Source organism: Anabrus simplex, chromosome 1 (genome assembly GCF_040414725.1).
Source record: "Anabrus simplex isolate iqAnaSimp1 chromosome 1, ASM4041472v1, whole genome shotgun sequence".
Lineage (NCBI taxonomy): Eukaryota > Metazoa > Arthropoda > Insecta > Orthoptera > Tettigoniidae > Anabrus > Anabrus simplex.
The window spans coordinates 689493146-689509339 of record NC_090265.1 but is presented as its reverse complement, the minus strand read 5'-3'; the positions used below and the strand labels follow the sequence as shown (position 1 = coordinate 689509339).

At 38.7% G+C, this 16194-nt stretch overlaps 1 protein-coding gene across 2 annotated transcripts in view; it reads left to right on the top strand.

Annotated features, from left to right (window-relative positions):
• LOC136857340 (testis-expressed protein 10 homolog) overlaps positions 1 to 16194 on the top strand; it is a 165194-nt gene that overhangs the window by 48088 nt on the left and 100912 nt on the right. For both annotated transcript variants that reach the window (XM_068225147.1, XM_067135947.2), the window contains 2 exons: positions 4735 to 5299; positions 15304 to 15416. In XM_068225147.1, coding sequence (XP_068081248.1) covers positions 4735 to 5299; positions 15304 to 15416 — 678 coding nt within the window. The remainder of the gene's footprint in view (positions 1 to 4734; positions 5300 to 15303; positions 15417 to 16194) is intronic.

Below are 16194 nucleotides of genomic sequence, written 5' to 3'. Positions count from 1 at the left end.
TTCTTCATCTGCATGAAGATGCTTCTGGCATATTCAATGTGGACCCGTATTTCTTGGCTGCAGTCCCATTTCTGGTTGAGGTAACATCCTAGCACACCTAGCGAAACGCTGGCAACCAGAAATGAGTTAGCTGGAGAATTTATAATGTCCAATAATGGGCCAACTATATTGGTGTTATAAATTTACTAATTCGGGACAAATATTTCAGGTTCCCTAAGGGAATCAACATCTCTATCATCTGATGGCCAAGCAGGCATCAATTTTTGAAAATGGGACAAAGTCTCTCATAGTGCATTGGCACTGCCGGTGGCTCCAAGTAGCCTACACAGTGGCCTCCACTGTATACACTAGCCATGCGTCTTCGTAGGTGTGCTATTTCCACCTGATGAGGCCAACTTACCACTGGGGCGAAACGCTGGCAACCAGGAATGAGTTACTTGGAGAATTTATAATGTCCAATAGCGGACCAACTGTATTGCTAATAAGTGGTATGTTCCGAGCTGTCAGTGGAGAGATGCATGGAATGACATTAGTAGACGAATAAGTTTGAATGGTGTTTTTAAAAGTAGGAAAGATCACAATATGAAGATAAAGTTGGAATTCAAGAGGACAAATTGGGGAAAATATTCGTTTATGGGAAGGGGAGTTAGGGATTCAATAAATTTCCATTTTCTTTGCAGTCATTTAAGAAAAGGCTAGGAAAACAACAGATAGGGAATCTGCCACCTGGGCGACTGTCCTGTATAAAGGAAAGGGTGATAGACATAAAGCTGAAAATTACAGGCCAGTAAGTTTGACATGCATTGTATGTAAGCTTTGGGAAGGCATTCTTTCTGATTATATTAGACATGTTTGTGAAATTAATAACTGGTTCGATAGAAGGCAATTCGGTTTTAGGAAAGGTTATTCCACTGAAGCTCAACTTGTAGGATTCCAGCAAGATATAGCAGATATCTTGGATTCTGGAGGTCAAATGGACTGTATCGCGATTGACCTGTCAAAAGCATTTGATAGGGTGGATCGTGGGAGACTACTGGCAAAAATGAGTGCAATTGGACTAGACAAAAGAGTGACTGAATGGGTTGCTGTATTTCTAGAAAATAGATCTCAGAGAGTTAGAGTAGGTGAAGCTTTGTCTGACCCTGTAATAGTTGAGAGGGGAGTTCCTCAGGGCAGTGTTATCGGACCTTTATGTTTTCTTATATATATAAATGATATGAGTAAAGGAGTGGAATCGGAGGTAAGGCTTTTTGTGGATGATGTTATTCTCTATAGAGTGATAAATAAGTTACAAGATTGTGAGCAACTGCAACGTGACCTTGAAAATGTTGTGAGATGGACAGCAGGCAATGGTATGTTGATAAACGGGGTTAAAAGTCAGGTTGTGAGTTTCACAAATAGGAAAAGTCCTCTCAGTTTTAATTACTGCGTTGATGGGGTGAAAGTTCCTTTTGGGGATCATTGTAAGTATCTAGATGTTAATATAAGGAAAGATCTTCATTGGGGTAATCACATAAATGGAATTGTAAATAAAGGGTACAGATCTCTGCACATGGTTATGAGGGTGTTTAGGAGTTGTAGTAAGGATGTAAAGGAGAGTGCATATAAGTCTCTGGTAAGACCCCAACTAGAGTATGATTCCAGTGTATGGGACCCTCACCAGGATTACCTGATTCAAGAACTGGAAAAAATCCAAAGAAAAGCAGCTCGATTTGTTCTGAGTGATTTCCGACAAAAGAGTAGCGTTACAAAAATGTTGCAATGTTTGGGTTGGGAAGAATTGAGAGAAAGAAGAAGAGCTGCTCGACTAAGTGGTATGTTCCGAGCTGTCAGCGGAGAGATGGCGTGGAATGATATTAGTAGACGAATAAGTTTGAATGGCGTTTATAAAAGTAGAAAAGATCACAATATGAAGATAAAGTTGGAATTCAAGAAGACAAACTGGGGCAAATATTCATTTATAGGAAGGGGAGTTAGGGATTGGAATAACTTACCAAGGGAGATGTTCAATAAATTTCCAATTTCTTTGAAATCATTTAGGAAAAGGCTAGGAAAGCAACAGATAGGGAATCTGCCACCTGGGTGACTGCCCTAAATGCAGATCAGTATTGATTGATTAATTGATTGATTGATTGATTGATTGATTGATTGATTGATTGATTGATTGATTGATTGTACTAAATGCAGATCTGTAGTGATTGATTGAACGTGTTCGTTCAGATCTCCCATTATAATTACTTCCTTGTCTTGAATGTATTTCTCCATTTCTTCAAGGAATTACTCTATATTCTCTTCTTTATTTCCATTTTGTGGAGCATAGAGTATACTTGGAACAGTTCTCGTGTTCCTGTCTCAAACTGTATTCTTGCTATGATAATTCTGCTCCACATATTTCAGGATATCCTTTCTAATGATCAAAACTATTAACCAAAATGCTTGGCATTCATGACAGTCCACTCCCTCTCACATGAAAAAATCAAACAAATGAAGTTGGACAAACCCCATTCAAGGTTTAGACCAGGATTAAAATCCTTGGATGACCTGGAAATTAAACTCAGTATCTCCAGGTGAAATGCTTCCCAAAACTAGGGGATTATTAACCCTTACCACTGTTCTCTGTGTTATCTGTACTACTCGTATTTTAAATGTGAATTTCTATCTTATATGACCTGTACTACTCTTTCATGATTTTGGAGATAGCAGTTGCTCTTAAACAATGTATTTAGGCTATAAAGATTTAGAGCAAGCTATACTGGAGCAAATAAAAGCAATATGTGCAATTTAAGATAAATTATTTTATATTTTTATTACTATCGTTATTGCATACCGATTGGTTTCGTTAGTAATTTCACTGAACAAATTATCGGTAAAAGTACAATTGAAAAACTCTAATTCAATCTCTGGTTTCAGACCTCACGGTGATTTGTAGTCTGAAACCGCTGTAAACGATGATTTTTTGAAATCAGGATCTATTGATTTATAAATTGTGCCAGCAGTCAGCATCAGCTACATGTTGGGTTACGGTATACAAGCCATCGCCAGTTCACTTGTAGGCACAGTCAAATTCTATTAAATATATTCATCAGGGTACAAGGAAGGAGTAGAAGTGCAAAAATACTAGGGTTTGGTACAATTACCTGACATATACAACAATGAACAGTACACTGTATATGACTAGGAGAGCACATGGCGACCATGTTTGTTTACTATCACTAGAGCCTTCACATGCGTTGAGTGGACTGGACACAGCTGACGGCCGGCTACACTGCCATCTAAATAATAGATTTTTGACAAACTGTTGAATAGTATCTGGATTTTACAAAGTTCCACGCTGAACCAAACGATGGGAGTTCAGTATAGCATCATGCATTTTGTCGACTAAGAGACAGCAGACGAGCAGTGGGCGATACAATGTCATGTATTCCTGGAAAGGGAATGCCGTAATTTTGGGCCTCTCCCAACAGATGAGTGGTAAGGGTTAAGCTTGTTAATATCCTGGTCATTAAAATTACAATATCTGGGAAGAATCATCTGATTGACCCAACTTATGCAGAATATGTAGGTTAGCATTAGCATTAGCAGCCCAATTCAACAGCTCATCACAGGTAACAGTTATGCCCCCATTAGTAGTACAGGGTGGCCCACAAAAACGTAACCATATACTGTAGTAACATTTTGGACACAGTGATTACCTATCATACACCTGTCTGTATGACATGTTCCATATGGCTTATCATCGTAGTGATCATAAGATTACACCTTGCCAAACTGTTTTGGTGTTTTCATGGCATTCATGTAGACTACTAGGAATGGGTATGAAGCACTGTTCTTTCAGTATCTCCACAAAAATTAATCACACAGTGACAACTCAGGACTTTTTAGAAGGATATGGAAAATCAGAGCTCTGATTGCAGAAATGATACTACATCATCATCATCATCATCATCATCATCATCATCGTGAATTCTCCTTTTCCAGCTGAATCTTAGTTTCATCAGCTCTTCTCTGAACTGCTTTTGCAACAGGCAAGAGAGGTGCACCATTATCTTCCTCCCTCTGGAAATACTCCCTCACATTGCAAATTATTTCCTTAACCCTTAATGGAGTACCTCGTCCAAAGGGCTTTCTTCTCTTGGGAGCTTCTTCCTTAGATGTAGGCATCAACATAATAGAATATACAGTAAAATTCACACACTGGCCTAAAATTAATCTATTATATAAGTACTGAAAGAAAATTTTAAACTAAGCTACTATTTAAACTAGAGCACAGATTTACCTTGCTAGACACTATTCACTACTCCCAATAAATTGTCCTTCTTTAAGTTTTGACTTGACTACATTATTAATTTTTTTTTTTTTTGGTCAAATGTTAATTCAAATGAACTGACAATGTTAGGTGTTCTTCTTTCAAATTTAATTGTCCTGGGTATAATAGTGTTTATTTTTAAGTTTATTTTTAATTTTACTCTTTTATGCAATTGTAAAATTGTGTTTTAAGCAATTAAAATTATTAAACCATTCCAGTTGAACTATGCATATTATTTCATACTGGTATCTCTGTTCTATTTGCAGAATTTTACGAAAATTGGCCTATTATTAAGGTGCAGCTCGCGATCATGCTTAAGGTTTCCAATGTGGCCCTCGAGCCCTTACAAATTGGGAACCCGTGCTCTAGTTTCTCTCTCACGAAGCCAAGTGACATGTTGTGTACAATAGAATGTTCTTACATTACAGGTGTCAGTGCTACAGATCCAGCCTTTGCTAGATGTTCTCCAGTCCTACATGGCATGTGCTATGACTCACATCAAACCAAGCATTCAAGATGATTCTCTGCTCCTTCTGGATATACTCCTTGAATCATGTCCTTTATTAATTGCAGCTCATGCTAATAAGATCTTTCCAAACTTTCTAGATATGATCTCAAAGTTGAGGTCAGAATCAAAGGTAGGAAGAACGTTGACTGTTGATTTAGGTAAAAAGGTGACTAGTGTTCGGTGGCGCATTAAAGTGTTAAGTCGTTTGAATGGACTGTTGAAAGCTATTATGGCTGATAAGATGAAAAAGGCAGGTGCTAGTGAAGAGGAGATATCAAAAAGTGTGCCGTGGACTAAGCATATTCCTCTGTACAACACAGGCTTCATTAAACTCTGCCCACTTCCTCGAATACTGCAGAAGACATCGGCAGTAACCAGTGCTGATGTGGATGAGGGACAGGCAATGAAAACTCATATCCGACTACTCATGCCATTGCTGTTTGAGACCTGGCTTGAAATAGCTCCCAGACAAGAAGATAGGGAAGGTAATTAATTATAATACTCATTATAGGTAACATATTTATAGATGTAGAAGTAGGTGCAGCCTGATACTCAACGAAGTGTGTTTAGACCATTGTAACAGTGCTGGTGATACAGATTTAACTTAATTGCTCTAGAGGGACAAAAACTTGAACAAGGTAATTTAAAAAAAGTCATTTTACACCCACATTGGAGCACTTTAATCAATCCATATACGTTTAAGTTAAGAGTATTAGCTACAAATTTGGCTTATGTTCCTTCTTCTTATGTTCCCAGAACTTCTTCATTCTTTCCGACCTGGCTGCCCTTTCTTCGTCAATTATGGTGTACTGTTTGCATATAAAAGTTTTAATTTAAGTTAATTTAATTTAATTTAAGCCGTGCCAGCGGTGATGACCGATTTATGTGTATTCAGAAAGAGAAATTTCCCAAAATTTTAAATAAGGCCTGCACCCAATTTTTGAAGCAAAGTTTTCGAAAAAACAGTGCGCGTGGTATTCGAGATTATACAGTAACTTCATTGGGTAATAATCCCCATTGTCCATTTACTTGGTGTTTTTTGTTCATGATTGTTGTAAGGATTCTTCTTTCTGTCTTCTGTAATTCATCTTTTGTTGATTTGGTGTTCAAATTGAATAGTGTTTCACTAGCATAGGTTGCTTCAGGTTTAATAACGGAGTTGTAATGTTTTGAATTTTGCATTTATCAAGAGAGATTTCTTCTTGTATGTTGGCTAAGTGATACGTTGTGCTGGTTTCAATTTAGCTGTTCTATTTTCTACTGATACTTTCTCATTTAAGTTCCAAGTAATAATCTCCCCAAGATACCTGAATTTATTTACAATCATAATTTGTTTTTTATTATTCAGTGTGATAGTTAGTGTTTCAGCGTTGAAGGATGGCATCATTTCCGTATTTTCAAATGAGATTTGTAGTCCGACTTTTGCTGCTATTTTGTTGAGTTCTTCAATTTGATGTTTAGCCTCTTCCACACTATTTGCGAGCAGTGCAAGGTCATCTGCAAATACCAAGTAATTGTGTTTGATATTTTTGCCAATCTTGACGTTTAGCTGGCATTTCTTAGTTCACTCTTGCATGATTTTCTCCAGTGTGCAGTTAAATAGTAATGGTGAAAGACCGTCACCCTGTTGAAGTCCAGTCCGGATTTCAAATAATTCAGACAACTCTCCTCTGAATTTAACTTTTGATTTAGTGTTTTAATGGTAATTCCAATAAGATTGATAAGTGTCAGGTGAAATCCAAATTCCTTGAGAATTTTAAGTAATGACTCATGATGGGTACTGTCATACGCTTTCTTGAAGTCAACAAAAAGTGATGACTGACTTTTTCTTTCTCACTCTTTGATGTTTCATGATCCACTTAAGACTGATGATTTGATCTGGACAACTTCTTCCAGGTCAAAATCCTCCCTGATATTCTCCAAGTTCTTGGTCGAGTTGTTCCTGAATTCTTGTTAGGATAATTCTAGACAGGATCTTATGTATGATATCAAGTAAGGAAATACCCCGGTAATTATTTGGATCTAATCTATTACCTTTTTTTAATTGGATTAATCATAGCTGTGTTCCATTCTTCAGGCAGTTTTTTCAGAATTTCAGATGTCTATGAAGTGTTTGTGGAGGTTTAGAAGTGTTTGTTTATTTGCATTCTTCCACAGCTCTGCAACCACTTGATTCTCCCCTGCTGCCTTGTAGTTCTTGAGCCAACCAATCGCCTTGATTACTTCATTGAAATCTGGTGGTATAACCTTTTCTAGATGTGATTTATTTTTTGGATAAGGCTCAAATTCTAAGTATTGTTTTGGTACCTCAGCATTTAGTAATTCTTTGAAGTGTTCAGCTAGAATTTTGCCATTCTCTTGATTATTGTGTGCTAGTTTCCCTTGTTTATTTTTCATCATGAGCGCGGGTGGAGTATACTTTGATTGAAATTGTCTAAATGTCCTGTAATAGTTCCTTGTCTTATGTTGTTTGAATGACTCATCTATAATGTTTAGGTTTTCTTTTTTATGGTCTCTTTTGATTCTTCTAATTTCTTTGGCCGCTTGTCTTCTAGAGTGCGGACCAGCCGGGATGGCTCTCTGCGTACAGCGCAGAGAGAGACCGAGATACACGTCCGCTGTTGCAACTGTTACGGTGGCCAGAGGCAGAGTTAGAGCGAGCGGAGAATGATTAATGTTAGCCATTATTGATGTTTCAATGCATTTTTCGATACAGAAATCACCATAATTATTAATTATTAACCTGGTAATGCTCTTCATACGAGTGGGAATAATAATAATAATAATAATAATAATAATAAAAACAGCACGAGTGGAAATAATAATAACAACAGCAACACTACACCGGGATGTAATGCCTTAATAAAATTAGTAGAACTTTGAAAATCAAAATAATACATACTACCCTCAATAGACTTGTATTCTAGAACATGAAAACAACACATCACACAATTGGCTGTAGTACAGTACAGTAAAGACAAAAGTGCGAGATATAGGCTACTCCAGATACACAAACAATAACACATTAAAAATACGCATAAGAAAATGTGTGAAAAGCATTCACTTGGGAAGATTCTCAATCACTCAGTCACTCTCGGTGTTGGTGTCGGATTCCTGGGACTCTGACTCAGAATCTTGAAGATTGACGATAAAGGGTTCCATTATGCTGTCCATTGGAATCTCCCTTACGAAATCCTCCTCCTGTAATATCTCTGAGTGTGCAACACAGTTACTCCACACCTCTATTGAAATGCTGTCTATGGCCTCGTGAGCGAGCTTTTCAACATCAGCGATCTTAAAAGTCTTGTTCTTATCTGCTATTTATGCCTTTACCTGAGCCCATACCAGTTCAGTTGGATTGTACTGGCAATGGTAGGGCGGCAGTCTGACAACCCTATGACCTTTTTCTGTGGCGATGGAATCCAGTTCGTACTTTACAGACCTGGGTTTGTGTGCTTTCACAATCTGTAACACTTTTGCTCGGGTTTGTGAATTTCTATGAGGAATTTTATTCATAGTCAACCAGGATATGATGTCTGCCTTTCATGTGCTATTGTTTGGTGCTTTATCTAATTGAACCGAATGAATGCTTGCATTGTCCATAACAATTACTGAATGCGGCGGGATATTAGGAAGTAACTGTTCTAGGAACCATTTTTTAAACAATATGGAATTCATGTCCGAATGATAATCAGTGGAACTGTTTTTCGATTTGGAACAAAAAATTAATTTGCATTGCGGTACAAATCCTGTGGACCCTGTTCCTACATGACATACGATAAGCCGAGCCCCCTTACCCACAGGAACCTTAAGTCTCCGGTCCCGTCACTCATTACCCAGCATGCCTTCCTTGTGTGATTTTGGTGTATGAAAGTCACGTCTAAATAAAATACAATTGAGTTACCCTCCTGTCTTATGTCATGAATGGTCCTTAGAAATACTGTTCTAGCTGCAGCAATATCACTGCATTCCATTAACATCTTACGTCCATCATTATATTTTTTATATTTGAAACCTATACTCCTTAAAACTCGAAGGAGAGACGACTTGCTACCACTGAAACCCACTGCCTCTTTCATTTCCTTAAGAAGTTTCAATGATGTTGGAAATTGCCCTTCAGCGTACATATCAAAAATTGTACGGCGCAACACATTCTGCAGAGTTCACGCTGTTATTGGCCGCCCGGAGCGTGGGGAATGACTAAGGTTCACACGACCCTCTTGGAAGAATGTACACCATCTGGAGTCATTGCTACAGTCCAGACAGTCCTCCCCATGCACGCCACGCATGTCCCTATGAATTTCACTCAGTGTATGCCCTTTGGCCCACAAATATTGAACAAATTACCCTTTGCTGCTCTTATTACAGACCATGAATATCATGTTAGATCCGTAGTGATGGTTGAACTTCTTTCAGAAATGTACAAAATTATGTTGATATCCTCCTAGTCAATACTATAATATTTTATGTCCAGTTAAGATGAAACTTTACACAGACGTAGACATGTTTCGACCCAACATTGGGTCATCCTCAGTTATTTTATTATTTATCGTATGATGTGCACAGATAGATTATATAAATAAGTATACAATATATACACAATATATACAAGCAGAAGCCTATACAGTGAAACCTCGATTCTCCGTTTTTCGAGGGACCATGAAAATAAAACGTACAATACGGGAAAACGGAAAATCCGGGAATGAATGAAAACCATCAAAAATTTGGCTAAACATCACAAAAATGAAATATGTATAATTATAATCTTACAAAACTCCTAAACCAAACCAAACTACAGCCCCAGTGGAACTTTGCCTGCCAAGCGGCCGCTGCTCAGCCCGAAGGACTCCAGATTACGAGGTGCGCATGGTCAGTGCGACGAATCCTCTCGGCCGGTATTCCTGGCTCTGTAGATCGGGGTCGCCATCTTACCATTAGATAGCTCCACAATTAAAGGTAATCACGTAGGCTGAGTGGACCTGGAACCAGACTTATATCCAGGTAAAATTGTCTGACCTGGTCGCAATCGAACCCGGGCCTCTGGATGAGAGGCGGGCATGTTAGACCACGAAACCGCATTAATTACCGGTATGCGAGTTCAAAATCTCGATACTTTATATTCAGTTTTACAGGGGAATCTTCGTCAGTTTCCCGTGAAAACTTCTTTCAGGTCAGCGACTTTGATTAGGCTAGCCAAACTCTTCGAAAAATCTAATAACGCCAAGCCAAACGACAATCGACCACAAGTAGTTTTTAATTCTCTCATCTAATAAAATAAAGCACATTAGATACGAAAGCACCCAAAATGAATGTGAAATCCGTTCATTTCTTAATCTTTCATTGTAATTTGGTCTCCGGTATACTGTTTGTAGTCAGTTTCTGAAAATCTCGTACCGCGCAAATTAGGCCTACGTCGACTTTTAAAGGTTATGTTGAACTCGAAAACATGGTTTCGAATATAAGTATCGATTCTTAAAAGTTCTCGAATGCATTATATTATCTGCGCACTTTTTAGTGATAGATTTTTGTACTCATTGGAGAAGTAAGAAGAGTTCCGTTAATACTGCCAACTGAATGGAAATGAAATCTGAATTGAATCGATAATATGATCGATCGATATGAATGTTATAAACCTTTATTATTTTAAGCAAACAACTCTGTCACACACACAATATATAATACTATATAACATTTCCCGTTGCGAAACGTGTTCCTAGCATGAATTCTATAGTTTGGCTTTGCTGTGTAAACAACAACAGTACGAGTACTTAAAGTGTACGCCAGATGTCGCACAGCGATGATAAGCGATTCCTAGTTTGTGTTTCAAAGGTTGCCAATACGAATCTCGAAAATAACCGAAGTCGACCACTTCAGCACTAGGGTGTAAATCTATCACTAAAAAGTGCGCGGATAATATTCAATTCTGCGCGTCACAATCCAACCAAATTGGAAAGATAAAAGAAATATCAAAACTTCAGAAGTTACGGTTATTCGTGACCTTGAGGTCATCTGGAAAGCGCGCTCGCTGCACATGTCAGTGCGAGTTTGAAATTATACCAACCATTTAAAATGTAACGTGCGCAAATAAAACGACTGCGGTTTTTGGTATTTTAACACGAAAACGTAAAATTCCCAGTCTTACATTAGGACCTAAACAGTAATAGGCAATTCCAAGACCTCCCATGGCTTTCGTTTTTTTAAATTACATTTAGGTGCAACATGTGTTTTGGTCTCGCTAACATAATCATGTACGATAATATCAAAAATACTGAATTTGTGTTAAGAAGCAGTTTCGATTCCTGCCTGAAAGCTCAGTTACTCTGCAGTGCCCTGAGCAAAGTGCCAAAAACCTCTTCGGCAGTACGATCGAAAAAAGTAAAAATATAAACATCTAACCCTGGACGTAATATGGACGTTTTGTAAGTGCGAACATTTGACGAAACTCGTTCCGTCTTCAAGCAGAGCTGTCGAAATGCGCCGTGTCTCCTTGCAATTGTTGTTGCCACACTCTGCTTTATGATTTTCCGAGATTCTCTAAACAATACCACCCGAATGCGATGCTAAGATGGTCCCTTATGCAAGTTCACCGCCGATCGCTTTTCCAGTACCGGTACAGTACTTGCTTTAATTATCGCAGTGACGGGGCGTTAACGCCAAGATCCATAAATATGCCATAGCCGTCCTTTTGTGAGATACAGTTTATTAAAAAACGATTGATCGAGGATTTAGCGTTGATGGGACTGGAATTTCTGGACGGTTGATCCGGGAAATCGTTTCTTCGAGGAACGGATAATGCGGGACTAATACAACGTGATTTAATTACGATGCTCGCGGGACCACGTAATTTGAACGCATATTCCGGGAAAACGTATTTTCCGGGAACGGATAATCGAGGTTCCACTGTAGTTCCAAATCAAGTCCATTGATCCATTTTAAGGCCTCCTCAGTTGCATTATGAATGTCCTCCATAGAACCTTGAAATGCTCTCTGTGGACACTCGGCAATTACGTGGTGGATGGTCTGTGAGGTAGCTCCACAATCACACCCAGAAGACTTCTGCCGGCCCCATTTATAAAGAGTTGACTCTTATCCTGTTTAGAGTCCTCCATTGGCGTCTGGGTAGATGGAATCCGAGAGGTTGAACATGAGGTAGAGTCACAAGATGTTGATTGGGAACAGAAGACTGCTGCCAATGGTGTAACCAGGCGTTCGTGTTGGAGAACCCAGATTCTTCCAGTGTAAGTGCAGTGCGCCAGGGTGGAGATCTAGACTTAAGTCGTGGAGGGGCACGTTGAGTAATATCCTGGTGAACGGGGAGGTTGGAGTCCAGGCTGGTCTTCTTCCACAGTTTTAGAAGAGCTTCAGACCTTAAGCAAGGCGGTGGAATATTACTGAGTGTAGGCAGCCAGGCCACGTTTGTAGAGCGAATACAACCAGTTATGATGTGCATTGCTTGATTTAGTTGAGCATCAATCTTCGCAGTATGAGCACTGTTCAGCCAAGTTGAAGCGCAGTATTCGGCAACTGAATAGCAAAGAGCTAGAGCAGTAGATCTCAACACTTGGTTGTTTGCACCCCAGGATGTGCCGGCTAATTTTTGAAGAATATTATTCCGACTTTTGATCTTGGCGGCTGTGTTGTTAATATGATGTTTATATGTTAGGGATCTGTCTAAAGTGACACCTAAGTATTTTGGGAAGGGACAGTGTTGTAAGGATTGATTTCTGAATGTTATTGCAGGCTTGTAGTTGGCAAATTTATTTCTGAGATGAAACACAGATGCGACAGTCTTTTGGAGATTTGGACGGAGGCACCACTTTTGGAAGTATGTATCTAGTTTTTTTAGATCTGCTGTAAGAATTTGTTCAGCTTCTGGAAAACTTGGTGTTTGGCTAACCAGTAGTATATCATCTGCGTAAATAAATTTCCTGGACTTAGTTGCTGGTAAGTCAGCAGTATAGAGGTTGAAAAGTAAGGGTGCCAGAACAGATCCTTGTGGAAGTCCATCATTCAGTTTGTAGGTTTTGCTTACTGCATCATCCGAGAAGATCTGAAAGTTTCTGTTGCTAATCATATTGCCAATAAGATTTGTAAGCTTGACACAGGGGATGGCAGAGATAAGTTTTAGCAGGAGCCCTTTTCGCCAAACAGTATCATTGGCTGCTGATAAGTCTAAGAAGACAGCCATACTAATCTTCCGATTCTCAAATCCATTTTCAATATGAGAGGTCAATGCAAAAATTTGGTCAGCGCAATTTCTTCCAGGTCTGAAGCCAGCTTGTTCTGTGGGAAGGAGATTATTGATGGTTTCTGAGATCCTATTGTATATTAGTCTTTCCAGGAGCTTTAGAGTAACACTTAGCAGTGCAATGGGTCTGTAGCTTTCCACTCTCAGAGGGTCCTTGTTGGGTTTCAAGATCGATATTACTTTGGTCTTCTTGAATAGTGAAGGAAGGTTACCTGTCTCCAAAATATTGGAGAAGAATTTGGTGAGCCAAGTGATTGTTGCAGGAATTCAGGATAGATGCCGTCTATACCTGCTGCTTTCCCGGATTTTATGTTCTTGATGCCTTCTAGGGTTTCCTCTCTTGTGAAAGGACAAGAGAATTGGGATGATTGTTGTTTTGCTAATTGCTTTTTATATTTCAGTGCTGACCGGATTTCCCTTACAACTTGTTTATTGATCTTTGAGATAGAGATCATGTGTTTGGCTATATCATTAATGTTAACACTCAGTTTCTGTCTACCAGCTGGCTTTGATGAGTCAAGCTTTCTAATGAGAGACCAAGCCTTTCTACTTGAGTGGGTAAAATCAAGAGATGACACAGTGTCGTTCCAAATTTGTTTTCTATTGTCATTCAGTGATTGAATAAGTTTTGTGGCTGTTTCATTGTTGCCATTTTCCTCAAATTCCTTAAGAAGGCTCTCACTCTCTGCAGTCCATCCAGGAATATATTCCTTACGGCATCCTCTTGGAATGCAGCGCCGAGCAGCACCTTTTATAACTCCAACAAATCTGTCATAGTTATTAAAGGTTGGCTTAATCCATCTTATATTTGCATCAGTTTGTGCTTTAAATTTTTTCCAATTAGCTTTTTTAAAGTTCCATCTAGGTTTCGGATAAGATCGAATGACAGGAATATACATGCCAATTTGGAGTATGACAGGCCGGTGTTGCCTATGAGGGAAACTGTTGAGAACTGAGCGAAGTATCTGGTTAGGAGAGTTTGGGGATTGGGTTATGAAGGAAAGGTCTGGAGTATATTCCTTACCCCATTGGGCAGAGAAGAAGGTTCCTTTTTCTTTAGCATCGTAGATTAGTTTAAGATTTTTCATGTCCATCCAGTCAACAATTGCCTCCCCATTTAGATCATTTTGTTGATAGCCCCAACATGTGTGATGACTGTTGAAGTCTCCTATGATTATGGTTGGGTGTTGTAAGGATGGTAGAGGAGGAGTGGGCCACGTTGTGTTTGGTGGCTTATATACGTTCATTATTGTTAGATTATTGATTTTAATTGTGATGGTGAAAATGTCATCACTTGAGCTACAGTCGACTACTGAGTAGTTAGTAATATTGTTTCTCACATAGGTAGCTAAGCCATACATCTGGTGATTATTGTGAGCCACTAATTTGAAGCCTGGGATCTTGCCTCTTGTTCTTAGTTGCATATCATTGGCTGTATGAGTTTCTTGTAGCGCAATGCCATCAATCTGTTGACCTTTCAGAATTTTAGCTAGACACTCGCATTTTGGTCTGCTGATGCCTTCGATGTTAAGATGGCATATTCGAATTGAAGGTCCGATTTTTCGGCTATAGGCTCAGTAAGACATATACAATGAATTAACAAACATAAAACACACAAAAGGAAATGTTAGTTAAAAAGTTTTTTCTTAAAAAGCATGATGAAAATTAAAAACTGTGCAATGGTGTTCGTTAAAACACTCTTGAGCTGGAGTTCTGTTTGTTTCCGTGTTTTTGTTGTCCCTTCACACGTGGACGACAGTAACATGCGCACCATATTTGTTTTGTAGTTCAGGCTTCTCTCGCTAGAGCTGCACATAAAAACAAAATACTCTCTGTAGCACAAACTTCAAACTATATTGTTGTGAAATTTCAACATTCGAGTTGTAATACCAGGGGAGAAAAAAAATATTATGCGTTACTTTCCGATCTGCCCTTGCATGATATCGAGGGAGTTAATGACATTCAGCACTTGGGAGTACAAGTGACTGCTGTACAAAATGTATAAAAACTGAACTACACATATTTAGGCTCAAGTCCTGGCGGTTGTAGCTCCATTTTGAACATTCTTTCTACTATGCTTGAGTAATGAAACTTTAGTAAGAATTTAGTTTCTTTTTTGTCCTTTTCTTTTGCTGATCATCAGTATAGATTTTATAACCTACGCTTATAATAAGGAAAAATGTAACAATAATTCTGTATGTATAAACTCCATTTCTTTACACTCACTTTTCATGTTTTCAGCCAATATTCTGCCTGAAGAATCAGCTGTACTACTCCATTGTATTCTGAAAATTGTTCAGTTATCATGGGAATGTCTAAATTACTATGAAGCAGAGACTCGAATAAAAAATTTGGTATGTATTATTTTAGAGATTCTTTACATAATCACAGTGTCTGCAGGTCATGAAAATTCATCATTTTGAGTGAACGGTCAAGAATAATGAAAAACTTATAAAATTGTAATTTAGATCATTAATTTCTTTTAGGTCAGTAAAACAAATGAAGACAAGTTGAAAGCCATTAATGCAAAAAAATAGCCGTACCCATCTTAGATGAAGGCTAAAATTTTTTATTCAGTTAAGTAGTACAGCCGAATTTGAGTTTTTTTAATAGAAGTTCACTGTCCTTTAATATCATATTATGCAGTGAAAGTTGGTTGAAAGTCAAACATCAAGCTAACAATCTTGAATTACCTGGCTACTGCCTTCTGAGGAATGACAGACTTGGCAAAGGGGGAGGTGGGGTCTGTGCTTTTGTCTCTTCGCGCTTGAAACCTCAAATTATCTGTCAGTCGGCTCAACAGTACGAGCGTAAACCTGAGTACATAATACCAATATAAATGGTCCGTTATTGGACATTATAAATTTTCCAGCTAGATCATTCTTGGTTGCCTGCGTTTCGCCCTCGTGTGCTAAGTTAGGCTCGTCATTTGGGACTTAGCACACCACCCAAGACGCAAGGCTAGTGCATATACTGTGGAGGCCACAGCATAGGCTACTTGAAGCCACCAGCAGTGCCAATGCACTCTGAGAGCTATGTCTCATTTTCAAAAATTGATGCCTGCCTGGCTATCAAATGATGTAGATATTGATTCCCATAGGGAACCTAAAATATTTGTCCCGAATGAGTAAA